The 25,305-nt window shown below is 46.1% G+C and overlaps 3 protein-coding genes across 6 annotated transcripts; 1 reads left to right on the plus strand and 2 right to left on the minus strand.

The window, feature by feature from the left end:
- Positions 1-121: 121 nt before the first annotated feature.
- On the minus strand, positions 122-12,730 carry LOC119213121 (vesicle-fusing ATPase-like). 3 transcript variants are annotated; one of them, XM_037464172.2, is made up of 22 exons: positions 12,615-12,730; positions 11,477-11,562; positions 11,292-11,388; positions 10,622-10,661; positions 9,597-9,763; positions 9,272-9,379; positions 8,937-9,012; positions 8,308-8,463; positions 7,263-7,462; positions 5,911-6,076; positions 5,759-5,833; positions 5,463-5,650; positions 4,983-5,078; positions 4,723-4,879; positions 4,464-4,597; positions 4,124-4,190; positions 3,928-4,007; positions 2,531-2,665; positions 2,215-2,328; positions 1,418-1,473; positions 1,213-1,270; positions 122-673 (listed from the first exon to the last, which is right to left on the minus strand). In XM_037464172.2, exons 1-21 carry the CDS (start codon positions 12,624-12,626, stop codon positions 1,234-1,236), a joined length of 2,247 nt encoding a protein of 748 aa, XP_037320069.2. In that variant the 5' UTR covers positions 12,627-12,730; the 3' UTR covers positions 122-673; positions 1,213-1,233. The 3 variants fall into 3 exon arrangements, with proteins under 3 accessions (XP_037320069.2, XP_037320070.2, XP_062416112.1); XM_037464173.2 differs by lacking the exon at positions 12,615-12,730 and adding an exon at positions 12,503-12,604; XM_062560128.1 differs by lacking the exons at positions 11,292-11,388; positions 11,477-11,562; positions 12,615-12,730 and adding an exon at positions 10,954-11,246.
- Positions 12,731-13,449: 719 nt separating this feature from the next.
- Positions 13,450-20,653, minus strand: psmd11b (proteasome 26S subunit, non-ATPase 11b). Its single transcript, XM_037464197.2, has 13 exons — positions 20,510-20,653; positions 19,293-19,394; positions 18,977-19,173; positions 17,434-17,491; positions 17,025-17,219; positions 16,075-16,219; positions 15,922-15,982; positions 15,744-15,806; positions 15,409-15,534; positions 15,208-15,243; positions 15,060-15,111; positions 14,814-14,956; positions 13,450-14,722 (listed from the first exon to the last, which is right to left on the minus strand). Exons 1-12 carry the CDS (start codon positions 20,598-20,600, stop codon positions 14,814-14,816), a joined length of 1,269 nt encoding a protein of 422 aa, XP_037320094.1. The 5' UTR covers positions 20,601-20,653; the 3' UTR covers positions 13,450-14,722.
- Positions 20,654-21,384: 731 nt separating this feature from the next.
- Positions 21,385-24,805, plus strand: cdk5r1b (cyclin dependent kinase 5, regulatory subunit 1b (p35)). Of its 2 annotated transcripts, none has more exons than XM_037464715.2 (2): positions 21,385-21,891; positions 22,881-24,805. In XM_037464715.2, exon 2 carries the CDS (start codon positions 23,108-23,110, stop codon positions 24,014-24,016), a length of 909 nt encoding a protein of 302 aa, XP_037320612.1. In that variant the 5' UTR covers positions 21,385-21,891; positions 22,881-23,107; the 3' UTR covers positions 24,017-24,805. The 2 variants fall into 2 exon arrangements, with proteins under 2 accessions (XP_037320612.1, XP_037320613.1); XM_037464716.2 differs by having other exon boundaries at positions 22,884-24,805.
- The last annotated feature ends 500 nt before the right edge of the window (positions 24,806-25,305 follow it).

A 25,305-nucleotide genomic window follows, 5' to 3' on the forward strand; every position in this document is an offset into this window, starting at 1 on the left:
TGTTATTAGTAGTAATATAATTAATTTATTCATAAAATACAAAAAGACAAGGTCAAAGCGGATCAAGTACACGATGTGTTAAGAAGAAGAAACGTAGCCGGGGGGGGAGGAGAGGGGGGGAGGCTTTGGAATGATCAGAATACAAAAAACAAATGTGTCTGATATAAACAGACTGTGTTGAGATTAGCGTCTAGATGCTGTAGATAGGACTCTAAATCGTAAATTTACATAAATATATATTTATATATAACGTCCCAAAGTGATTCTTGGGGCGTCACATGGAGGTTACAGAACTATTTTTCTGGAAAACGCAGCGCCGCTTCTGCGTGTGTGAAGTTCCATGTACCCCAGGGTGCTGAGGAGGAAGTTCTGCCCTGCTGCAGGAACGGAGCTTCGGGGATGGGAACTCACTTGGGGGGGGGGGGGGCGGAGGAGGAGACGTGCCGCCACAGGAGAGCACCTGTGTAGTCGACTATTTTTAGGCAGCGCTAACCACTTCGGCGCGTCTCAGGAGGCGGGGATGAGAGGAGGCGAACCTCCGGCTGCGGGTTTGAGAAGTTGCTGAAGAGTAGTTGTTTGTTGTTGTTGTTGTTGTTTTGTGTTGGTTCGTTGTCACCTTGGGCCGCCCGTCCTGCTGGGACCAGCTTCTCGCAGAGCCGGATTACCCGGATAACTTTAAAAAAGAAAAAAAAAAAAAAAAAAGAAGAGGAGGAATGTCTCCTGGAACCACTATCCACATGTGGGGGGGGGGTGGGGGGGGGGGGGGGGGGGGGGGGAGACGACAATGGCTTCCCCAGTTATCTGAGGAACTTTCTAATCTTATTTTGTGAAATCCCCCCCCATGGCGCTGTGCGTTTGTTCTCATTGTTTTCAGTGATTATAGTGCGCAAAATTAAAAAGTCATCCATAGAGTTAAACACGCAAAGCCTCGCAAAGGAATATGGCATAAAGAACAAGTAAAGCACATTTTCCATAAACGTGAGCTAGTATTTCTGTGACAGGCACTGGTTTATTTTAGATTAGAGGCTAAAACACATTAGAACGAGGCTCGCTTAGCCTTTGGTGCTCTTTGGTCCATTTTTAACATGCAAATACAGTACACAGATCTTAAGTTAACCATGGACATCAGACAGGTACAGTACACAGATCTTAAGTTAACCATGGACATCAGACAGGAAGCAGTACTGTAAACCACCATCACAGCCTTCTTACCGCTGAAGGATGCTTCTTCTTTTACAACGTCGCTCCACTGGAACTAAAAAGCTCTAGTCTGCAGGGGGAAGAAAAGGGCAAAGACAAAATGTCTATCATTAATCATACCTGATGCAATAATCGAAATGTAAACAGTTAGAAAATTAAAAACTAGATGGACTGGTGGGATGCAGATGTGTGCGTGGTGTCACTGGAGAATACTTACGCTCCCTCATCCTCCAGCAGACTCAGGAACTTGCTAACTCTGGAGCCAGGATCCATCTTTAAATAGAACAGAATACGTCTCGGTGCATGTAATGTCATTAAAAGTTACTTCATTCACAGGGTAAAAGTGTTCTTTAATCTTTGTGCGAGCGGCTCATTTAAATTTTAAAATTCTGAGGGTTTGGAGAAGCGGGTCCTGGAGTTCATGCTCCACTTTGTGAGCGCACACACACACGTGCAGGGATTGTGGAAAAGAGGGTGGGGGGGGTTATAATTAATGGCAACCTATGCAATAACTTACAGGCTGGAATTGCCTGTAGCTACCAGAGTGAAGACATGAGAGCTGAAACGTTGGAATGAGAGGAAAAGAGATAAAGAGTGTGTGTGTGCGGCTGCTTGCAGCATGTCTCGGCAAACACAGATTCATACTTCTTCAGGCTCAGAGTGGGGGAGGACATGGCTGCATTTATGCATACCACAGCAATTACACAGCATCCAGCCCCAACAACCAGGAGGTGCACACCATCGACATACCACAGGCACGCCGTCAGGGCGAGAAATTAACTGTCAGACTCGGGTCACTCTCTGCAGCCGCGAGCCCGCCACCGCCTCCAGAGATGAATTTTTAAATATATATATATATATATATATACAAAAAAAAAAAAAAATGTGGCATCCGAACCAGAGCCGTGAACTTAAACAATGACACAGGAGAGCTGCTTCCTGACAGGTTCAAAAGGTTCGGCTCTTTATTTACAGAACGGCTCAAAAAACAACCCCAAATGATCTCTTCCTCACCTGCACGGCCATTTCAATCAGCATCAGCAACTTCTTTATCCCGATCCACAGTTTCTTGCCCTTCACGGCTTTCGCTATGCCGGCCCGCTCCACTTCCTGGAAACTGCCAAGTAGCTGCAGGGACGCAGAGGGGGGGGGGGGGGGGGGGGAGTCCTCAGAGTTCATTATGCAAACCAGGGAAATGTCTTTGGGAACAGTTCAACTGCCTCGTGTGTGTGTGTGTGTGTGTGTGTGTGTCCACGTAGAAGCAACGCACGGTAAAGCGAATGTCAGGTGTGTGTGTGTGTGTGGCGGGGGGGGGGGGTGAGGGTGGTACCTCCAGGGCCTCCACCAGCTGCTCCCCCCTCGAGATGTTGGGAATGTGGATGGTGGTGCTGAAAGCATTCAACATCTCCATTTCCTGCAGGACGTCTTTACGACTCGTGGTGCCGATGATCAGCAGCTTGCGGCCCTGAAGGAGAAGCAGACGGGACCTCAGGGTGCAAGTTCCTTCTTGTTTATTTGTTGCTGTTCTTTAGCTGCTTTCTTCTCACCACCATCATCATCATCTGGATTAAGAACTCTGTGCTTTTTGATTCCACGGCACAGACACACAGAAAACTGGGTGAAGTGAGTCAAATAACATCCAACTCCAAGTATGTATTGGATGTGACATTTGTTCAGAGGAAGGACTTTTAGTCAGTTTATGATGTCAATCGGCCATCGTTTTCCAAAAATCATCAATCCAGATACATACAGGTCACTTTTGAAATAAAGTTTTTAATTCAATGAGAAAATATTAATTTGTGAAGTACTTCATGATGGGACTATTCATTTATTGAACTAGCGTGGCTTATATACAACATACGAGATGACTGATATCGCAGTAGAAGCTCTCGAGGAAACGCCGCTCCGCCTCCCAGGCTGGACGGGGCTTTTTTTTTCTTTTTTTTTTTGGAACCCGAAAATAACGGGACAAACTGAACAGAGCTCGGCACCACGGGAGACAACGGGCAGCGGAGAAAGAGGAGAAGCCAAAAGAAATGTAGCGCCGCTAAGCCGACAACTTGGAGGAGGACCAGGAGGAGAAGGCGAAGGCAGGAGAGGCAGAGGAGTGGCGAGCAGACAGGGGGATTATGGCTGCCGGCTGCCCCCCCATGGCGTGGGGGGTTGCGATGCTGCATGCAGATGAGGTGCCACACAGGCGGCGGCGCTGCCAGGTCCTTGCTCTTCTCACAGAGCCCATTCTCCTCCGCGTCCCCCCCCCGACCCACCACCACCAACACCACCCGGCCCCCCCGGGCACCCCGCTGGGCCCATCGCTTTACAACCCCAGAAGGAGCGCCGCAGCCAGGCATTCAGCGCCACTTCTCATGCACATGCAGCCACATAGTGGGGCTGTGCTCTCATTCACAAACCCCCGTCAACAACAGACACACACACACACACACACACACACACACACAACAACCAAAGAAACTATGAGAAATGGGTCCCTACCACCACCATTCAATGAGAGCACAACGGGGCCAGGCCCAAAACACTCGTTAATAAACACACACACACTCACACACACACACACACACACACACACACGCTCACACACACACGCTCACACACACGCTCAGACCTCCGACGGTTCCTCGCAGCACTCGCAGAAGATCTGCTGCCCTCTTTCTGCAAACTCTGGGACCGCCATTATTGAAAGAAAAGAAAAAAAAAAGCGCTTGTTACCTTCGGGGGGGGCTTCTTCAGCAGCACCAGCAGAGCTTGCAACACCAGGTTGGAGAAGCGGGGGCCAATGGGGACGTAGTCTGATGAGAGGGATTACAGGAACATCCGCATTTTAACTTGAACGTCTCATTCAATTAAAAAAATACGTCTTTGAAATGTAATTGAACCCGTTGCCCGCCTCCTTGCGGCGACGTACCTAACAACCGCTCAATGTCATCCACGACCACGCAGCTCAGCTGGGACTTGTAGGCATCTTCAAATATCTGTCAAATACCACGGGGAATTAGTACAAAACTGGTTCAGGTGAGCAGAAAAAAAAGTAAACACCTGGTGATTTAGTTGTTGTCACGTTCCTTGTGGCGGTTTGAGGATTTAAAAATCATTTAAATAATTTAACTATGGCCAAGAGCGGTAAGAGGACCCGAACGGAGGCCTTCCAGACTGTAGTTTAAAAAGTGTGTAAGATTTTTATTCCCATCAGCCTCAGCTCTGCTTAAAGCAGCAGGGTACAGCCTTTTTTTACATTGTGAAGTTACCTTTTTGATGGCTTGGCACTTGGCGATCTCCGAGTGTCCGATCATGTTGTCGGGGGAGCAGATCTTGATGAAGGGGAACTGGGAGTCTTCCGAGATCTTAGCGGCCAGCGCCGTTTTCCCACTGTTGGGTGGACCTGGGGGGGGGGGGGGAGAAGAGAACTGATCACCAACGGCCTTCCGCTTTGTTCGCAGTTTTTTTTTCTCATTTATGGTGTGCCTGCGTGGCCTCTGGTTGGCGTGCGTGCGAGAGGGTCCTTACCCTCCAGGAGCACAGACACCAGCGGCGTGCGCTCGCTGTTCTTCGTCTGCTGCACCAGCAGCTCCCCGTCCTCCAGGACCGCCGACACCGGGTCGCCCCACCGGACTATCCCGTTCATGATGTAGCTGGCGTAGTCCTCCTGGTTGGTGCCGAACGCCTGCACATGAGAGAGAGAGAGAGAGAGATATTATGCATTTCCAATGAAAGGAGATGGCAGCAGTAGCACCAAAAAGAGTTAAATCTTGCAAGCAAAAACTTACAGGTTTGATGTCGTTATTCAGCGAGGTCATGAAGTCGAGTCTGCTGACCTGCAGCTTCTCGGCCGTCTCGATGTTCACCTCCAACGTGTTGCTGGCCTGCGACAAACACACAAACACACGCAACGTGAACGACAAGCAGGTCGTGAGGTGCTTTTGTTCCCCTCCCCCCCCCCCCGCCTCCCAAATCTCTGTTAATGAAACCCATTACATGATGTATTGCACGTTTAGATTGCGCAACGTGTCAGCAGACAATGTACTCCCTCAGAGCAGAAAGGTCAGATGGAGAGATGGAGGAGGAGGAGGAGGAGGAGTGAAGAAGTGTTTGGAGGAGTGAAGAGAAACGTCACTGTGTGTAAGGCCCTTGTCTGTCGTTTATCATCACCCTCCAATATCTGCTGCTGCGTCTGTGTGTGTCTGTGTGTGTAACTGAGCAGTGTACAAGTCGGCCGAGTTGTGTTTCCGGGAGAGTCGGGGCAGCACCTTGATGTGTCGGTTCATGGCGTTGGACTGCGCCGCCCTGACCAGGCCCTCCAGCTCTGCGCCGCTGTAGTTCTTGGTCTCCGCCGCCATCTCCTTGATGTCCACGTCGGCGGCCAGCAGCTGGTTCTGACGCATCTTGCCGGTGTGGATGTGGAGGATCTGGATGCGGCCCCTCTCATCCGGTAACCCTGGGGGGGGGGGGGGGGGGGGGGCGAAGGGAGGAGGACACGCGGGTGTGACACTTGAAACAAAAAGACCTTCGTTTTAAAATCGGGTGCCTTTCTACACTTTCTCACCGATCTCCATCTTCACCTCCAGCCTGCCCGGCCTCAGCAGGGCGTCGTCGATCAGGTCGGGCCTGTTGGTCATACCTGAGGGATAAACCAAGTGAGAGGGGATGAGTCCAGAGCGGGGGAGAGCCTGTGCGGGTTTATGGCCGTAGGAGCACCTATGATCAGGATGTTGTTGAGCTGCTCCACGCCGTCGATCTTGGACAGCAGCTGGTTGACCACGGTGTCGTGGACCCCCGTACTGCCGGCCATGCTGCCGCGCTGCTTGCAGATGGCGTCAATCTCGTCCAATATGATGATGTGGAGGCCGCTGTTCGCGCCGAGCTGCGAAAGCAGAAGGGAGTGGGGGGGGGGGGGGCAAAGAAATATGAGTCGTCCACTATTGTCCTTTACACACTAGGAGCTTAAAGCAGATTTCAGAGTCTGGGACATGTACATTTGGATAAGAGAGACAATGACAGTATTACTACATATAACCGTGTCTATAATGAAGACGAGGACATAGCTGATGTTTAATCTTTCATCCTCACCCGAAAACCAACACTGACCCTTGACTGAGAGCCAGATGGAAAAGAGGGGAGGGATCAGCAGGGTGGGGGGTTATCCCTCCATCTACAGACCGCCAGACTCAGCCGTAGCATTTAAAGCAGGTGTGGATCTGTCCTTATTACACACTGGACGGTTTGTGTGTGTGTGGGGAGGGAGGTCTAGTTGGAGGGTGGGGGGGGGGGGGGGGGGGGGGGGGGGTCAAAGGCAGCCCAGCCCCTCATTAGGTGGTGAAGAGTGAGGCTCAACGTTAGTGTCTCTCCATCCAAACAGACCATCACTGCTGGGTTTCAATGCACAAACGTCCACACTCACACACACACACACACACACACACACACCAGAACTTCACCAGTTATTACAGCTACGTCTGGCTAAAGGGCAGATCTCTCCTCTCCTGGAGAAATTAGTTTTTCTTATTTTACAAACTTTAAGAAGTTAAGCAGTCAAAGCAGGTGTGAGCGACGCATCTGGGAGTCAATATGAAAACAGACTTAAGTCAGCAACACCGTTTGGGCTTTTTGTTGTTTTTATTTTACATAATAAAACATCTTGAAAGTTAACGACTTCCCGGTCATTTCTAGTCCTGGTACTAAATATTCCTTGAATCATTTTGAATTTACTTTACTTATAGATGCAAACCGGACGAAGCGACTGGAGAAGGAAAACTTTGAGCGTGAATCTTCTTTGAGAGTAATTAATTTCTGCTTTTAGAAAGTAACTAACAATCCAAACAAAAACACTAAATGAGTTGGGAATGAGTGGGCGAATTAAAATAACGACACTCACAAAGCCCCTGTACCTTCAGAGAGCACCACGTCTGACCCTCAAAACTGAATCTAGACCCAACAGTACGAGTTCCTGAAAAGGTTCCGGGTCCCCGATGAAGTTCAGAAGTGCAGTTGTTTGAATGTATAAAGTGTGTGTGTGTGTGTGTGTGTGTGTGTGTGCTTCCGCCGCTCACCCTCTTCTGCTCCTCCTCCGCGTCCGCAAACAGCTTCCTGACGTTGGCCTCGGACTCCCCGACGTACTTGTTTAGGATCTCGGGGCCGTTGACGATCTTGGGCTCGCGGGCCCTCAGCATCGTGCCGATCTGTCGCGCCATCAAGGTCTTACCGCAGCCCGGGGGTCCGAACAGCAGGATCCCCTTCACATGCTTACCGCCTGGAGGAGCGCGCACACACACACACACACAAACACACACAACACACACAGGGAGGAGAGGGAGAGAAGTTAAACCCGGTGCAGGAGCTCACACAAGGCAAAATGGTATCTGCGCTCACACATACATACGCAAACTCAAATAAACTAACATTCTGCTGCCAGTTTGTTTTACTTCTCCTCCGTAAAGATCAAGTGTGGCGCCTGCACCCCCCCCCCCCCACCTCAGGTTTACACTGTAGGTCTTTTAATGGCCTTTTGCACCTGCTTAATGACATTTGGCTCAGACTAATTGAGAGGCCCACGATAACCATCTGAGCTGCCATTTGGGCCTGCTGAAGGATGGCAGGTAGGTGGGTGGGGGGGGGGGGGGGATATGGGGCTTCAACAAGGCTGCAGAAAAAAAAGGAAAAAAAATAAACTAATGTGGTTGGTAGAGAAAACACTGAAGCGTCCGTCTGTCCTGCTTCACCCTCTGGGAGCAAAGGGGAGACGAGGTGAAACTCTCAGACTTCTGCTGCACCACAAAGAAAAAAAAGAAAGAAGAGAAAACACCTGTCAGCACCTGCTCTCAGGGGGGCTCCCCACGCCTGCCAATTACAGCTCTACCTTTCGCTGGACGCGCTATCGCAGCCCGGCAATCTCATTACGCCGGCCAGCTGGCCGACACCCCGGCTGAAAGGTCTCCGGACGGACCCCCGCCGCGCCGCCAGTTAGCTTAGCCGCGCTAACCAGCGCGCGCCGGGTTCGAGGGGCGAGTGTGTGTGTTTGTCAATCTCGGGCAAGTGGTTGCTTATTATAAATCAGAAGAAAAAATCAGAAAAAAAGAGAAGGAAAGAGAAACTCACCCAGCTGCTCCACGATGTCGGGGGGGAAGACTCGCGAGGCGAAGGCTCTGCGGAAGATGTCGGAGAACTCCTTGTCGAGGCCGCCAATGCCCATCCTCTCGAAGTTCCAGTCCGGGCTGATGATGGACTGGCGGGACTCCCTGGTCTTGGCTTTCCCTGGAGGGTGCAACAAAAAAAAAAAAAAAAAAGAAAGAAGAAGAAGAAGAAAACACGGGAAAAGTTAAGCTTGAGGTGATTTACAGAAAGGCAGCATATCGTCACAATATGTTAATTCAATAAATAAAGATTAGACAAAATAAATACATTGAAAAACCTGTTTCGCTCGTCTTGTTTTAATTAAATAGTTGATATATTGTTGTTGTTATATTGTTGGTAACGTCAAGATTTAATCCTTGTCCCTGAGTGACAGGTTGAATGATTTATTGCAATAATCATACAAGTAGAATATGTCACATGGAGGTAACCTGCTCGTCCGATGGACACGGATGTCGTGACAAATGAAAAGAAAGATGAGTAAAGTGCGCCACCTTGTGGCTTTAAGGAGATTCGTTCTGCAGGCTCATCTTTCTTTAGAAATGATCTCTACCTCGGATGGTGCAGGCGGATGACTTTATTTTGATGACACTCACCAATCAGAGTCATGGATGACGTCTCTGACTTCTCGAAAATCACCTGACTGTTTCCCAGCAACAACCCAATCTCAATCTGAGGAGAGAAACCATACAGGTGACAATCGACATCAGACTACAGCACAGAATTCATTGGGTTCAATCAAACTATGGGATGAATGTATGGAAAAAATATTGAGTTGAGAATTTTATATATACACACACACATAAACATATTTAATAATATAAAAAATAAATTTTAAAATATACAAAAACAATTGAATAATAAATCAATGATTTTCATGTATAAAAGCCTCTAATGGCACTAAACATCACAAAAATCGTCTGCCGGATACCTTTGGTTTCTTGCCAGTGCCTTGTTCTCCCTTCAGGATGCTCGGGTCCATGGCCTCAATATCTTTTATTACTAATCCAAACAACTTATCACTGAAACTAAACACAACCTAGAACAAGAGAAGAAAAAAAAACCACTCAATGACAACAAAAAATGGAACAAAGTTGTACGAGTCTAGAGTAAAATTCACAAAGAAATGAAGGCACATTAATGCAAGGTGCTTCTACTGTGAACACACTTTGCATTCTTTCATTCATTTCCTTGTAAACGTATGAGATGAACAGGAAGAGAAGCTCAGATGGCTTGGATGGAGCCCTCATGATCACCTGCTGGCCCACGCTGAAGGCCTGGTTGTTGAAGTGCTGGAGGAACTCTGTGGCCATGCTGTCGGAGTTGTACGGGTTGCTGTCCACACACTTCTTCTGCAGGAAGTCAATCTCCACCGTCATGCTGCTTATACACTGTTTGGACTTGTCAAACTTGTAGTTTGTTACTGGAAAGAGGTAAAAAATACAACATAGGCGGTGAGGTTTCGAGATAAGACAAAGTCATCTGGAATTTTATCAGCAAGTGATACAAAAGCTGCTTCACGGCTGTATAAAAAAAAAAAATTTTTTTTCAAAGACACTGTCATGAAAGACGAAGGCGGCCTCCCGGCTCTTTCACTCAGTGGATTATATTCTCACTCCCTCGTCTAAGCCCCGATGAGCACACAGCGTTTTGATGGCGGCCCGTCGTTTGGAGGCATCAAAATATTTCATCAAAGGAACAGTTCTCGTCTTTCTCTGGACGCCGGCCAGTGGCTCAGACAGATGTGCAGTGACACCACTCGGCCGCATTGTTACACCGCCTCTCGTGTGCCCCCCCCCACTTCGGCTGACACCTTGATAATAGCCACACCACCCTCGTGCCCCCCACCACCATCCCATACAGCTGGTAACCCGCGGGGTGCAGCCTTCACAAACCGGCGAGTGGTCCTGAAAATCACAAAAAGGCTCCGAACGATCGTAGAACAATCCGAAGTCTGTCCGGCTCGCAGGGACCGCACGCCGTTTTCTTTTCTTTGCTAAAATTATTGTACATATTCCCATAGAAGAAATAAAATGAATTGGCAAGTTGCTCTTGCATCTGCAAATGATGGTACATTACAGCATGATGGGCTGCATGCAAACAGGTGTATTAGTGAAATATAATACACTTGAGGGTAAAAAAGTGATTATTTTGTGCATTAAAAACACGGTCAAAGTGGCTTAATGTCACAGAGGAATAAAAAAGTATCAGACGGCACCTTTGAGTCGGAGCAATTCATTGTGGGATTTGTTTAGTCGTGCACTTGACACGTGAAGCGTACCTTTAACTTCCTGTCCAATCGATAGGCCGGCCCACTTTCTCTGCATGGAGGAAGAACAGAGATTTAGTTCCTCTCGTCACACGTCACCGCTACGTTAATCCAGAAGGACACAGACATCAGAACAAGGGACAGCTACATGCTTCGGAGACATCAGCGTAACGTTCCTCTGCAACGTGGTCTTATGTCACAACAATAAAATGCATCACTCAGTTCTTCAAGGGGTTGGTTGCACAAGCTGCGTTTTTGACACGTCAAATATGAGTCAGTCAATGGACAACACGGAGTAATTCTTGTGGAGAAATAAGACCGTCTCGAGGAGGTTACAGAAGTACCTTTGTGCCGTGGCGGGCTGCCCAAGTGAGGAAGAGCAGGCAAAAAACAAGGAAAAAAAGAGCAGTAACAGACAGATTGAGACAAAAAGAAGATGAAAAGAGCACGACACAGCGCTTAGAGAACATCTTGAATTAAAAATATCACCTCACATACTGGTATTTTCATTTTGAATGGAATTTTGGGGACTAAAAAAGTAAAAACTGATGCCTACATTCAACACCATGCATGTGTTCACCAGTACGTTGTTAAGAAAATACATCACTTATTTGAAAGAACAGAACGCATTGAGGAACAATTGTTGGCTACTCGTGACGCTACTCGTGACACTGAAGCCTACCTGCGGCAGGCCGAAGGCGATGGTCCCGGGGCTCACGCTGGGGTGCTTCTTCAAGGTGAACACGTACGTGCGGGCTAAGTTGCGCACGGTAACGTGCCTGCGCAGAGATGAGAATTTGGAAAAAGGGGATTTAGTGTGGCGCAGAGGTGGCGTGACCCTCAGATGTCACCGGTCCTCCCACTCACTGTTCGAACTGGGGCTCCTTCTCATTGATGACGGCGCAGTTGGTCAACGAGAGTTCGTCCGTTGGGCATCGAGCCGCTTGCATCATCTGAAAAGACACAGAAGGGTGTGATTTTTGAAGCTGCTACTCCAACTTTAGGAAGTAGAAAATGAGCCATTCAAGGTTTTTTTTTTGGCCCCTTAAAAGGTATTGCTTTTGAAAGGCTTAAAAGGGGTTAAGAGAGAGCATTAAAATCGGGTGATCAATTCTATTTTCTAAGTGCGACTTGTTTTCTCTCCTGGTCTACTGAGCTGGTAATCCTAACAAGTCAAAATAGTCTGCCCCACCAGAATATCCCAGTGTGTAGATTCGGATTTAAACCAGTTTGAATGAATGAGTGTTATAGATGTTCTCAAAAACATGAAACACGTCATCGACACATTAGATCGGCTGCTGTAGGACAGATGGTTGACGAACAGGTGCCACACAACCTGACCTGATATTTATTCATGTTTTCTTCCTCTGGTCCCAACAAACCTTTATTTTTTGTAATTATTTGAATAACACTAAAACAATTTGCAGTTTGAAACGCGAGCCGTGGATCAAAGTTGTGCATTGATCAGAATGCAAGAGCAACTCTCTTGTCAGTGTGCTGAAGAGGAAAGTGTTGCTTTGAATTTACAAGAGAAGGCAACAAAACAACAAAAAGATGAAACCTAACAACCAAGAATAGTTTAACAAGTAACCGGTTTTTAAAGATACACGAGCCGCCAACGCTTCCTTCCTTCATTGATTGAGTGATTTAACGTCAAACCTTTTAAAAGCTAATTGTGACGTTTCTTCCCGTGGGAACATGTCCAACTTCATAAAGCTAATGGCAATAATACAATTTAGTGCCTGTAGCTGTTAAGAGGTTTAATCAGTTGAAACCCAGAGTAACAATGCTAACAGTGCTACATGCTAGCAGTGGTCATAAGATGCTCCATTCTACTTCCGGGCTGCCTACGAAGTTTGGAGTGACACCTGATTCTACTCGCTACATACATACGTGTTTAAAAAAAGACAGCGTTCGGTCCTCAAAGTACACGTTAGGGTGCAGTTCACAGTGCCGGGAGTTCTTCGTGAGTGTACGTTTTAATATTCGCTTCGAATAAACTCACCCGCTCGGTCATTTTTGTACTTTTCTTAGTCGTTTTACTCCGGTTCAATTGCAACTCAACATAAAACCCGACGCTGACAGGACAGCGAGAACGAGAAAGTGACGTGTTCGGAGGCGGGATCTACCGACGTGGTGAGACGTCATCACGCACAAGAAACGTAATGCGTGTAGCGAGTACCACGCGTACAAATGTGACAACGCAGATCCAACAAATCTTGATTTCACCAAATTCTAACAATGTTAACGTTAATATAAAATAAAATTTAAAAAAGTTAGCACTATTTTAGATTTGTGAATTTAAGGAATAACTCCTTAAAACACAAACCGGAAATACTTGTAATACTAATAATATAACAAGTAGAATACTGAAATGTATTTATGCCATTTATACGTTTTTTTTATACACAAATTATTCTACCAATATGTTGAGTACTTATGTAATATTTGTACACAGAAAAGTTTAATAATCCAAATGTTGAAATGGAGATCTGTGAAGCATTAACATTTTCAAAATTGTAATGCGAAAGATAAAAGGTAGTTATAGTTAGAAAGCAGATGTAAAATATATTTTGCCGATGCTTAAAAGGGTCGGAGTGAAAGGCTGTACGGTCGTGGACAAAAAGTGAGCATGAAATATTTAATGAAATGTTTGAGGCCTTTATTACTTAATAAATCCTGCACTGTGTACCATTGGTTTGAACGGTATGCTAAAACGTAAAAGGATTTGAGTGCAAAGCTTACACCCTGCGACCCACAGATGTTCTTTTACCCTCTTGCAAAAAACATGTTGGTCATGGTCATGCCCACAAATCAAAATAAAAGACAATTCCAAACTGTACGTTTGAATTGATTTAATGCCCTTTGATGCAAGTTGCTTTTTCAAATTAGTGACAAAGATAGCAGCAGTAAGATGAAGAGACTCTCGGGTGAATTCTGTATTTCATAGCGTCAGAGGACAGTTCCTCGAGTTGAAAACTTCCCTCCGATTTTACTTGATACATTTTCGGGGGTCACACTGCAATTACTCTTTATCGCATTTCAGAGACACTCTGCAAACACGTGAATCCCGTCTTCGCCGCCTCACCCTGTTAAAACATAGCTGCGCGAGTTACGTTAAATTACCATCAGCCATTTCTTTTCTTTTTTTCCTTCAAGAACCCAGACAAAAAAATCCTTAAAATACAAAATTTATTTTGAAAATGTCTTCATAAGAGGAAAAAAAAACGATCAAACCCAAATCAAAACCATACAAATTGTTTGGTTACTAGCATACCACACTAGTGCTAGGAACTAACGAAGGAGAATCACTCGTTGGGGGGTAACGCACAAAAGTGATGACTACCACCCCCCCCCCCCCCACCCCTCTTCTCTCTCTCTCTCATGTCGCACCCAAACACTGAGGCTAACCGAAGCGCCCAAAAAGTGGCACTAGTGGTGAAATGGCATCCGGGTCGGTTTTCAAACTTACATAAGCACGGCGGGCAGACATGTGGCAACAATCGGATTTTTCCTTTTTTAACAAAAACACAACCCAAAAAAAAACAAAACTAAGTTTAATACGTATCTGAAATACAGACTTAAGGGACTTAACGGTTGGCGTCGATATGGTGAGGAAAAAAAAAAGGGTTGGGGGCTCTTCCACTTAGATTCAGTTTCCTAAAGAGACTCCCAACCTTCCAAAAACGCTGTGCTTCTGAAAGACGAGGAGCAAAGATCTTGACAGCAGAGTCAGAGGTCAACGCAGAGGAAGTCAGCTTAAGGCTTGGCGAGCCCGACCTTGTAGCAGATATAAACATATATGTATTCTTAAACCTTTTCATCTTGTCTTTTTTTTTATTGTGGTTGTACAATAATCCCTGATGGCCTGATTTGGCCGCTGAGCGTTATACAGAATCCTGAAGAGATATCAAAATGAACAGGAGGAGGAGGAACAAACAACAACAACAAAAAAAACCAAGAGAAGTGATGAAATTGTCCATGGAGGGAGAGGGGGGGGGGAGATTCTGTTTGTTGCAGTTCGTGGGACCTTCTTCGCCGCTCTCCCCCTTCTTAAAATGTTACACACGCTGCTCAAACGCACACAGATCCTCCGTCGCACTGCAAGCAGCTCTGAGGACCAAAGACGACACGTTTAGCGGGGACTGAAGAGAGGACAGGGAGAACAAGCCCTCAGCCCCTTTGTCAAGTGCACTTTCCTTACCTATGTGAGCTTCTTGGCTTTGTTGTAAAGTGAGTCCACGACTTTGCTCATGTTCTGAATCGTCTCCAAAGCCGCGCCGTACGTTTTGTCCACCGGGGGCTCTTCGAAAATGATCAGGACGCCTTCACCTTGGTCGAGGATGCCTGAGGGACAACGTGTCACAGAAACATATCACGGTGAGACGAAGACTCTTATCCCGCCCATCACGTGCACACCTCTGGGATTCGGGTTCATAGGATCAATTACCGTGAAACTTTTCATCCAGAATCATCTGTGATAATTTTCTCTCAACATCCCCCTAAGAAAAGAAAAATAATAACAACCCTCATTTATTGAGATGTATATGATGATTTTCAAAACTGAGGATAAATTGATTGACTACAAATACACATACCTTTGACAGTTTGATTAGACCCGATATGTGTTCCATCTGAAAACAGTGAGAGACGAAGATTAAATATGATCCAACTCCAAACTGTGATTGCCATTTGATTCACAAAACACAGAGCGGGGGAGAGAGAAAGATTTAGGACCTGGTACTAAAAGGTTCTCCTGCATACTTCCATTACCTCACGGTGCCTAGTTCTCCTCGTACCTGTACTCTGGAGAAGGGTTCGATGACTCGGATGAGGTTCTGTTCCAGCAGGTTGTCGTACAGCTTGGCCAGGTGAGTGCTGATGATGGGATCGTCTCTCAGCTCTGCTCTGTACTCCGTTAGGGCCTGGAGGACAAACATTTACGACCAGTCAGACCATTTGTGTGCAAGCAGACTCCAGAAAAAAGGTTTGAGCAACACTTGGGGAAAAAAGGTTCTGGATCATCAAAAATTATAATCAAGGAAGATATGTACACATCTGTGTGAGCAGCAGATTTGACCCCTCAGGAAGACAAGGAGCAGAGGACAAACCTTTCTGCTGAAAGGATTCTTACCTTTTCAAAGTCTGCTAATGATCGGTTCTTGCAGGCCTGGGCGACGCTTTTCATCGCATCGGTCTGGAGGGACACAGAAGATTTATGTCAATTCACAGACACCAACTCACTAAGAAAGCAGAGATTAATATCACTCTTATTTTAGAAAGACATGAAAAGAATCAAGCTTGCTACTTGCCTGTCGGCCGGCATGTCGCAGCCCCAGTTTCCCACTGATTAGGCCTTGGACCTCCTCGGGTCTGAAAGAGTCAGGGAAGAGAAACATCAATGACACACACACACACACACAGACTCAGTGAGATTAGCGGTTTAAGCGGGAAGCGCTGCTCACAAGTTGAGGACGATCTTGCACAGAAGCATGTATTTGAGCGACGTGATGGCCCTGGGGTGGTCGATAGAGTCGTAGCCCTCGAAGGCCTCAAAGAAATAGGAGTAGGCCGTCTTCCAGTCCTTCTCCTCCGCTGCGTGGATGATCCCTGCAACACAGACAACAGTGATCATCTCCAGGCCAACACAATCCGCGGCGTGACATCATAATCACCATCATAGGTCTGCTGCAGTCACACTGGTGAACTGCGTGGCTTTGAGAGGGTCATCGGCATAAAATGCGCCGAGTCTGCAGAACACACGTCATACTCTTCAAGCCACTGAAGAGTCTCACATTAACTATGATGCACAAACCCACCGTAATACTTTGTGATTGTGTTTCACATGGCAACCACAAAAGTGTAAAGTGGAAAGAGAAAGCTCCCTCCGGTGAGCAGCGTGTACAGAAGATTTTATTGGAATTGGATCCCTTTTTTTTTTATCTCACCGCTAATTGAATACAAAGGAGACTGTGCATTTTGTCTTTGACTTAAGCTGTTCTGCTACAGCAGATGCATCAATCAATTTGCATGCAATTTTAATATTTGTAAACTACAATTGATCATCAATATGATAAGCATAATAGAAAAATACAAGCAGAACTGTCTCTCCATTCAAAAGGATGAGAAATATTAACTACTGCACGACATCATCAAACTAGAAATGACTAGTATTTGAGCTTTGCACATCATTTTGCCTGGCGCCCACCAGTGGCAGTTTCACAAATACTAGTAGTAAATTGACCGAATGTAGGAGGGTCAAAGGGTCAGTGCAAAAAGTGACCAATGTTTTGTTTTTCAATAATATACATATTTGGAAACGCCTATTGTAAAAATAGCAATTCTTATACTGTGAAAACTACATACTCCGTTTCCCACTGATCCGACACACACAGAGTGAGAGTAGGGAACCGACCTGACTGCATGTCCAGGGCTGCCTGGAGCTTGGGAGGACAGTAGATGGCGTTGGCGGTCGTCCTGGCGGAGGTGAGGGCTGCGCGGGCCTTTGGCAGATTACTAAGAGCGTGGTACGTCTTACTTTCCAGCAGCTGGACCTCGACCAGGAGAGCTTTATCATCCATCTTTTTCAGCTCCATGAGCAGCTGGGTGCCTGTGGGAAACAGAACCGACGGGAGTTAATGCCACGGACTTTAACTGCTGCAATAACTAACCCGCTAGATGGGAAATGTGCAGTTGCAGTGCTGCTATGTGCTGTTTCTCTCCTCTTGATAGAAGTAAAACACATTTTCTAACCCTTTGTACAGAAGCATGAATCTGGAAAGTCTCTGAAGCAGAAGATAGATATTTTGTGTCCAAACACTCACCAAGCGCCAAGGCCTCCTGGTATCTTTTGGTGTCGAAATAGAGCGAGATCAGTCGTGCCTGAAAGGAGGGAGAAAGCTGTCAGACAAACAGAGCAGCCGTGCTAATCTAATCACATGAAATACAAAAAGCTACCAGGATCAAGAACTTATACCCGTAATATGAACTCTAAAACCTCCAAATGTAGGAAACACTAGCAAATACAACTTATTTTAAAGCCCTAAACATGACACATTTACAACCTTGTTTTCCCACACAACCCATGGTTTCAAAACAAAGTTTAGTTTATAACATTAAATGGTCGTGGAGCAAAAACATGAATCTCATATGAAGAGAAAAGATGTTTTGCGTCAGCTATAGCTGCAGTATTTCATTTTCAGTCTACAAGTAACTGAAGCAAACATAAAGATGCTCAAATAGCTTTGCTGACATTGAGACTCGTATGATGAAGTAGATACGTCTCAGCGAGCCCTCTTGAGATGTGAAGCGCTATGAATCAATCCTTTGGGAACAAGCGGGATGTCGAAATGCCACTCGCTAACTTCTTGAAAGAACTTGCTAAATTAAAGACACGTTTCAACACTTTCTAGAATGTCTCGTTGAAAGGTGAAACAACTGTGACACAATAATCATTTGATTTGAAATGCAGCCTTGTGAAGCAGCGTTCCATTACTGCTCACTGTGGACGACAACAATGTGTGTTAAAAAGTGTTGAATAGCAAGTGTGATGAGAATTGTTTTCTGTTTGTTTTTAGAAGGGTGATGCATGAACCCGACGCTCAGCACCAACGCTTTGGAAAAAGAAAGCTTCATTACATATCTCAAACTGATCTCATGTTATCTCCAGATTGGCCTCAAAAAACAAACACGCACACGTCCCGAAAGGCTGCTCCTCACAACAATGTTTTATGGCAGATCCAAGTAGATCAATATCTCTCTCTCCCCTCCTTCCCTACTATTACTACCACCACCACCCCTCATAACATGTTCCCCACGACGCACCTGAAGAGCGCACATGTGTACATTAGCCAGAATGTAGCACAACAATGAAAGACCAAGCAGTGTTATTGTTCATTTAAACAAATGTCCCTAAAATGAATGAGTAATCATGAAAAATAATTGTGATCTCAATATTGGGTGACATTGTAAATCAGCTGGTGGGAGTTTAATCAAATAGTTCTGCCTCATCTTCAATCAAGGTTTTAAATGCAAATAAAAAGGCTCTGACTGCATAATTGATGCTGATGCTTGATGATGAAGTTTCTGCAAAAACCTTTGATAGCCTGATCATGTTGCCTCCACAACATCATCAAACTACGCAATAACAGCTCAGCGATATCCGCCGCAGGTGTTCTCTACTTAGTACATGAGCGTTACCCAGTTGAAGAAGTGATGGTTTCCAGAAGGAAAAGAGCGCCCCATATTGTGGGATTCCAGCAGTGGGACGTGCCAATATTGGATTGTTTTAAGAAAATACAGTATGGCATACTAAGCTACATAAAGTAAATTTGGTTGCATTTTGAACGTTATTTTGGACTGGTGTACCTCCAGAGCCTGTCGAAGGAAGGTTCTCTTCTCGGTCTTGGCCCACTCGATGCATTCAAGGCACAGCTCAACTTCCTGCCCCGTCGCCGCCTCCATGTCAAGAAAGAGGTCCAGCAGGGAGCGGACCAGCCGGGCCGCCTTGGCCTTGCTGATCGAAATCAGAAAAGGCCTCACAAATTTTAGCAGACCCCCGAGTTCTGGAGACAAACACACACACACAGATAAAATATTTGCAAAGTATAAATATGACATTAGTTCCATTGGGTTGACTGTAAACTTAGTTTGAAAGTATTGGACATCAAAGTTTAATGTTTACCTGCAGCCTGTCCCGTCTTGGCCAGCAGTGTCCCCAGCTCCAGGATACTCTGTTCTTTAACCCGGACAGCTTCCTCATCGTTCTCCTGCACATCTCTTCTCACTGTTAAAGAAAGGCAACAAGTTGTCATCAGTAACACATTAAAAATGGTATTCTCACTGAATGCAATATATCCTGATGACAAAATGAAATCACTTATTAACGTAGAGCGAAGCCTGGACTGTTTACCAACCATGTTGTTGTTGCATCATCCGTCATATTTATATCATCTCACTATTACTCAATATTCGGTCCACAGAATCATCTGAAAACTATGGTTCAAACCAACAACTACGTTTTTTGTAAATATTATTTAGGTCTACAATGAATGATTGTAATGTTCTCTTAGAATGTAATAAATACATATATATTGTACTCAATACTAAATAATGCGCAACGAAGCAACAATTCAGCTGTATGTGTGACGGGTTATACGATCATGGAGTTATACACCTTTTCTGTCCGATTGATATCAGGGTAGAAGAAATCGATAGCTTGTCACGACGGTCATACTTGAGGAAAACAAACCGCAAAGACTGACAACTTGACAGATATTGGGCTGAAGTGACAAGGCAGTTTGAGCGCAGGGATGCCTATGGGATTACAACACCTGTTTACTGTAACGTTAGCCATTAACGTTACTCTATATCGTGATACACTTTCAATTCCGTCGTGTTAGCACAACCATTCACACACAAGCGTACACTGGCCGATTAACAATACCATGTCCCATTAATATTAATAAGTAGAAGTTGTTGAAATTGTGTGTTACTGTGTTGACGAAAGAGCTTTTAACAACAAGCTAAAGACCTTAGCCACAATAGCTAACATGCTAACATGACAGTCCTCAATTGAGCTAGTGGTAGTTAGTCAGCTTAGAAACAGCAATGACACGCCACAATGACAAACTACATTGTCAAAACATAACATTACTGATAACTACTAACATATTTTACGCCCAGGCCTGAAGTTGCTAACTCGCTAACTCGCTTACATCCACCAATAGTGGCCGTTGTCCACCGTTCAGCAGTGAGTCAGCACGGCACACCACCGGCTCTTGCTACTGAAAGCCACTAGCTAGCATGCTAACCTCGGCCGTTTGACACTGACCGAGAAATCGCTAACTACGGTGGTCGGATGAATCGTGTCCATCGCGAATCCTCGGCCAAACACCTTACCTATTGAATGGAGAATGTCGATTGATGCGTTGCGGTCCGTGCTAATGAGAGACTGAGCTCTCTGAAACTCAACCACTGCTGCGGCCGCCATCTTCGTTATTCAAATGCTGCTTGAATGAAAATTACGTGCCGGGACTACGTTACCTAGCGTATCGTGACGTCATCGTGTGTCGGGCATGCTGGGAGTTATAAGCATATGGGAAATGTAGTCATTTTGCAATTAGGGTCGTAAACGCTGCTTTAGGTGCGCAGTTGATTTATTTCCGTGTGGAAATGCATTTCTTTGTTGAAGTAGTCACTGTTATTACTGTTATTATAGTAATAGGACGAATTTAGCTTATTAAACCATGAATGTGGACCAACCGTTATGATAGATAATAATCTTTAAATCATGCTTTAATTGTTTAATTCTATAACCAATCAATATTCTGCAATTATTTAAAATGCATCGGCGAATGAGATAAATTGTAGGTTACGGTATGTCTCGTGCGTTTAATTGTTATTGTACCCACATTTATCGCAGAGGTAGGCCTCAGAACTTTGCAAAGCCAATATTTTTTGGCAATATCAAATAGTTTTAGAGATAACATTCCATTTCAAAAGCATCTAAAAATACAGAAAATAAAAAATAGTCTATAAATTGTAAAAAAATATATTAAAAAAAAAAATATATATATATATATATATATATATATATATAGGATTTTTTATTTGGTAATCCCATTCATATTTATATTTGATAAAGTATACGCAAATATATGCACAGACAGCAAAAAATAATTTCTGTACCAAAGACAAAAGAAAATACCACACTAACAGGAATAGACTGAGATTTCTGTATATCTGCTAGAACCATCGACTCCCTTCAGCGCCTACAGATAAATGGGGCTGATTAGAGTGGCACTAAGGGAGAAAGTAACAGCCTCGGAGTTCACAGCGTTCACGGTGGCATGTTTTCATATGCGCCATATACTATATGTGCTCGGCCGCATACAGGCGGAGTCGTTTCACCCCCGCACCGAGCGCACAGGGGCGCCACACCACCGCCTTTGCGTCAACCCTTGCTCACACAAACACGCCACACATCAGCCCGTCGCAGCATCTCTCTCGGCCAGGAGGACCAGGAGCACATCTTCATCTGAGCATCCATTGCACAACTGCCTCCCATCGTCTGCACACCGAAGACACCGGGCGTGTTCATCCAACGCTTGCTTCTTCTTTTTTATAGGGTGCCTCGTCTTGGATTTTTTTTTTCATTGTTTCATTTCTTTTTTTCAGATGGTTATGTGTTTTAATCGCAACCTGTAAGGAAAACAAACTAAAACATACCACGAAGCATCGTCGGCACAGCGCGATTATAATCTCATTGAGCAGGATAACTGGTGAGTCTCTTTCGTGATTTATTTTGATCATATCGGTACCGAAAAACGCAGATGCGTTAAACCATTATATATGAAAACGGATAATGCGCAATGAGGAAAATATGTCAATACGTAAAAAAACCCCCAACGGATTACACGGAATGATGAGGATTTCCTTCATTTCCAAACCACCGCCTCTCGTGGCCACGCAGCTTTTCCATTTGGACGCAGACGCTCCGTTTCAGCACCGCGGAGAGCGCCCTTCATTTCACGCCGAGCGAAGTCCCATTAAAAGCTGGTGTTGTGGAATTGTGTCCCCCGCCGATGAGTCACATCGATAAGGGATGGAGCGGATCCATCGGTGGTCTGCTTGTGCCGCAGCACGGACGAATACTCTCGAGTCTCTTCGATGATGTCGTTTGGATTCGTGCTCTAATGTGCACCACACGCGACCTTCACCTGTTATTAAGGTGTTTATGTCTTCCATTTTAGAGGAGAGCGGTGGCGCGTGGTTCATTCTGATTCGTCGGCCATTGCCTATGAAAATATGTCTCCCTAGTTATGGGATCTTCATGAATTTGCCGCAGAGGCATTAGATTTAGTGTGGACTAGAATTGCTTCTAAAATGGATGTTATTATGTATTCCCTATGATCTGCAGCAGATCATACAACACATGCATCTGACGTTACAATGCTTATTACATTCATCATTGATCATTGGCAGGGATTTATACCGTTGGAATTAATTGGAATAAGCTATGTGCTGATCCATTGCACTTACTGGGTCGGATCAATAGCACTAATGAGCCTGAGGTAAGGTCAGATAAGCCGCTCAGGCACACATTCATGAGACCATTACAGGGCTGATAACCGTGATATCATCTGACCTTTCAGCTGAACGAAAGATCTAATATGATCTCTAATACATTTTTTTTCTTTCTGCAAACATCCATGGGTATGAGATGCTTTCGCTGGTAATTTGCATTCTGATTATTGATCTTTTCTTGCAGCAGCGGGCATTGGAAGCCGCAGACAGAGGGCTGAAATCCAGCAGAGGCAGTTTTGAGTCGAGGTGATCGCTATCCCCTCAGAGAGGAACCTTTTCCGCCCAGGCCCTGCAGCGGCAGCCTGTAGCCCGGGACTCGCTGCTCCCTGAAGCATTAAGAGGCTTTCCCCCTGGCAGACCCTCTTCTGACCCAGTGCGGCTGAAGCCCCTGGACGCATACCCTCAGTCACCATGGGAACCGTGCTGTCTTTGTCGCCCAGCTACCGAAAGGCGGCCCTCTTTGAGGATGGGCCGGCCACCGTGGGCCACTACACGGCCGTCCAGAACAGCAAGAACGCCAAAGACAAGAACCTGAAGCGCCACTCGCTCATCAACGTGCTCCCGTGGAAGCGAATCGTAGCCGTGTCGGCCAAGAAGAAGGGCTCCAAGAAGGTGCAGCCCAACGGCAACTACCAGAACAATGTCACCCAGCTGAACAACGAAAACCTGAAGAAGTCGCAGTCGTGCGCCAACCTGTCCACCTTCGCCCAGGATCAGAGCACCCCGGCTCTCACCAAGGCCTCCAACAACGCCGTGTCGTCCGTCAAGAAGGCCCCGCTGACCAACTCCAACGCAGTCCCCGGGACCCCCAAAAGGGTGATCGTCCAGGCCTCCACCAGCGAGCTGCTGCGCTGTCTCGGGGAGTTTCTGTGCCGGCGCTGTTACAGGCTGAAGCACCTTTCCCCCACCGACCCGGTGCTGTGGCTGCGCAGCGTGGACCGTTCCCTGCTGCTCCAGGGGTGGCAGGACCAGGGGTTCATCACCCCCGCAAACGTGGTCTTTGTCTACATGCTCTGCCGGGACGTGGTCTCCTCCGAGGTGGCCACGGAGCACGAGCTGCAGGCCGTGCTGCTCACCTGCCTCTACCTGTCTTACTCCTACATGGGCAACGAGATCTCCTACCCTCTCAAGCCCTTCCTGGTGGAGAGCTCCAAGGAGACCTTCTGGGACCGCTGCCTTTCCATCATCAACCTGATGAGCGCCAAGATGCTCCAGATCAACTCTGACCCGCACTACTTCACTCAGGTGTTTGCCGACCTGAAGAACGAGAGCCAGAAGGAGGAGGAGAGGAGCCGCCTGCTCATTGGCCTGGACCGGTGAGGGGGCGCAGGGAGGAGAGGGGGGGTGGGGGCAGACGGGTCAGGGGAGGCGGGGCCTACTCCAGTCTGGCATTTTGACAAGTCTGAAGGATTATCTGGGATGCTATTGGTTAATTATATGACAAATATTTAATATTTATAACAACTAAACATCGAGGGGGAAGGAATCTTAAGGGGGGGGCTCTGTGATTTTCACAGGTTGACAATGTTGGGGAGATAACAAATGTAATCATCACCTAAATACAGGGCCGTAGGGTTTAAAAAGCAAAAGCACTCTCGAGCCTCTTGAAGCTATTATTACTATCGAGGCCAAATTCTATTTTCCAACTAGCAAAGGAGGTGTTTTCTGTGAACCCCCGAGAGTGAAATTAAACAATTATATATATTTAAATAAAATGCCAGACTTGGGTAAATCCTTTGCTAACGGAAAGATGACAAACAGAAAACGTTTTTAAGAAAAACACACAAAAAGACAACAATTCAGGCGGAAAGACAGAGATTAGCAGAGGAAGCATCTACGGCGTTGAATGTGGAGAGGATCCCCACCGGTGACCTTCTGACTGCCTGACCACGCCATGTGCACTGCCTATGCTGCAGGAGGGTGACGGCTATCGCCTGACTAGCTTTCTTCATACATCACAGGCGCCCCCCCCCCCCCCCCCTATCCCACGCCACCACCATCACCCCCCCCCCAGCTGCAAACTCTGGCTCTTCGGGAAATGCCACCTCCCCTCCATTTTTGTTTCCGTTGCAGCGATGCATATCTGAAAGAGCAGCAGGGGGGGGGGGGGGGGGGGGGGGGCATCAATATGCTGGATCCATATTTTCGTGGGTTTTCGGTCTGTGGCTCCACAACTGGTCTTCTATCCGATGGGGAGGCAAGAGGCAAACACTGCATTGTGGGACTTCAAAGGCCAGAGGATGTATGATGAGTGTGTGCAGAAGGACCCACTTATTTTCCTCTAGACAAAAAAATCAAGTTAATGGATGTTTTACTCCACCAGAGGCTCACACCGATGGCGGCTTATTTATTGCTTTTATGGAACAAGTTTTCTTTGATTTAGCTTTTTTCTCTCTTTTTTTTTAAAACTTAGAAATGTAATGTTTTGCACGTGTGCCATGCAAATTTACAGCGTTTTCCGGGACGGATGGAACAACCGTTACTTTTCTTCTTTTTACTTGATTTGTAAACTAACTGCATCTGCATTAGAGAATGCTGTGAACCAAGTGACACTAGTTTATTTAGCTCTGCTTGCTAAAATAGGCTATTTGTTTACCAGGGAAATTCTT

This window comes from Pungitius pungitius, chromosome 21, assembly GCF_949316345.1.
Source record: "Pungitius pungitius chromosome 21, fPunPun2.1, whole genome shotgun sequence".
NCBI lineage: Eukaryota > Metazoa > Chordata > Actinopteri > Perciformes > Gasterosteidae > Pungitius > Pungitius pungitius.

Bases quoted from the DNA above. Each gene is read 5' to 3' on its own strand.
- cdk5r1b (XM_037464715.2), top strand. From the start codon at position 23,108: ATGGGAACCGTGCTGTCTTTGTCGCCCAGCTACCGAAAGGCGGCCCTC.
- LOC119213121 (XM_037464172.2), bottom strand. The intron at 8,464-8,936 runs GTGAGTGTCATC...TGCACCCTCCAG, and splicing joins GTCATCCATGACTCTGATTG to GGAAAGCCAAGACCAGGGAG. The intron at 4,598-4,722 runs GTAAGGACCCTC...CCCCCCCCCCAG, and splicing joins GGTGTCTGTGCTCCTGGAGG to GTCCACCCAACAGTGGGAAA.
- psmd11b (XM_037464197.2), bottom strand. From the start codon at position 20,600: ATGGCGGCCGCAGCAGTGGTTGAGTTTCAGAGAGCTCAGTCTCTCATT. The intron at 19,395-20,509 runs GTAAGGTGTTTG...TTTCTTTAACAG, and splicing joins CGACATTCTCCATTCAATAG to TGAGAAGAGATGTGCAGGAG. The intron at 19,174-19,292 runs GTAAACATTAAA...GTTTGTCTCCAG, and splicing joins CAAGACGGGACAGGCTGCAG to AACTCGGGGGTCTGCTAAAA.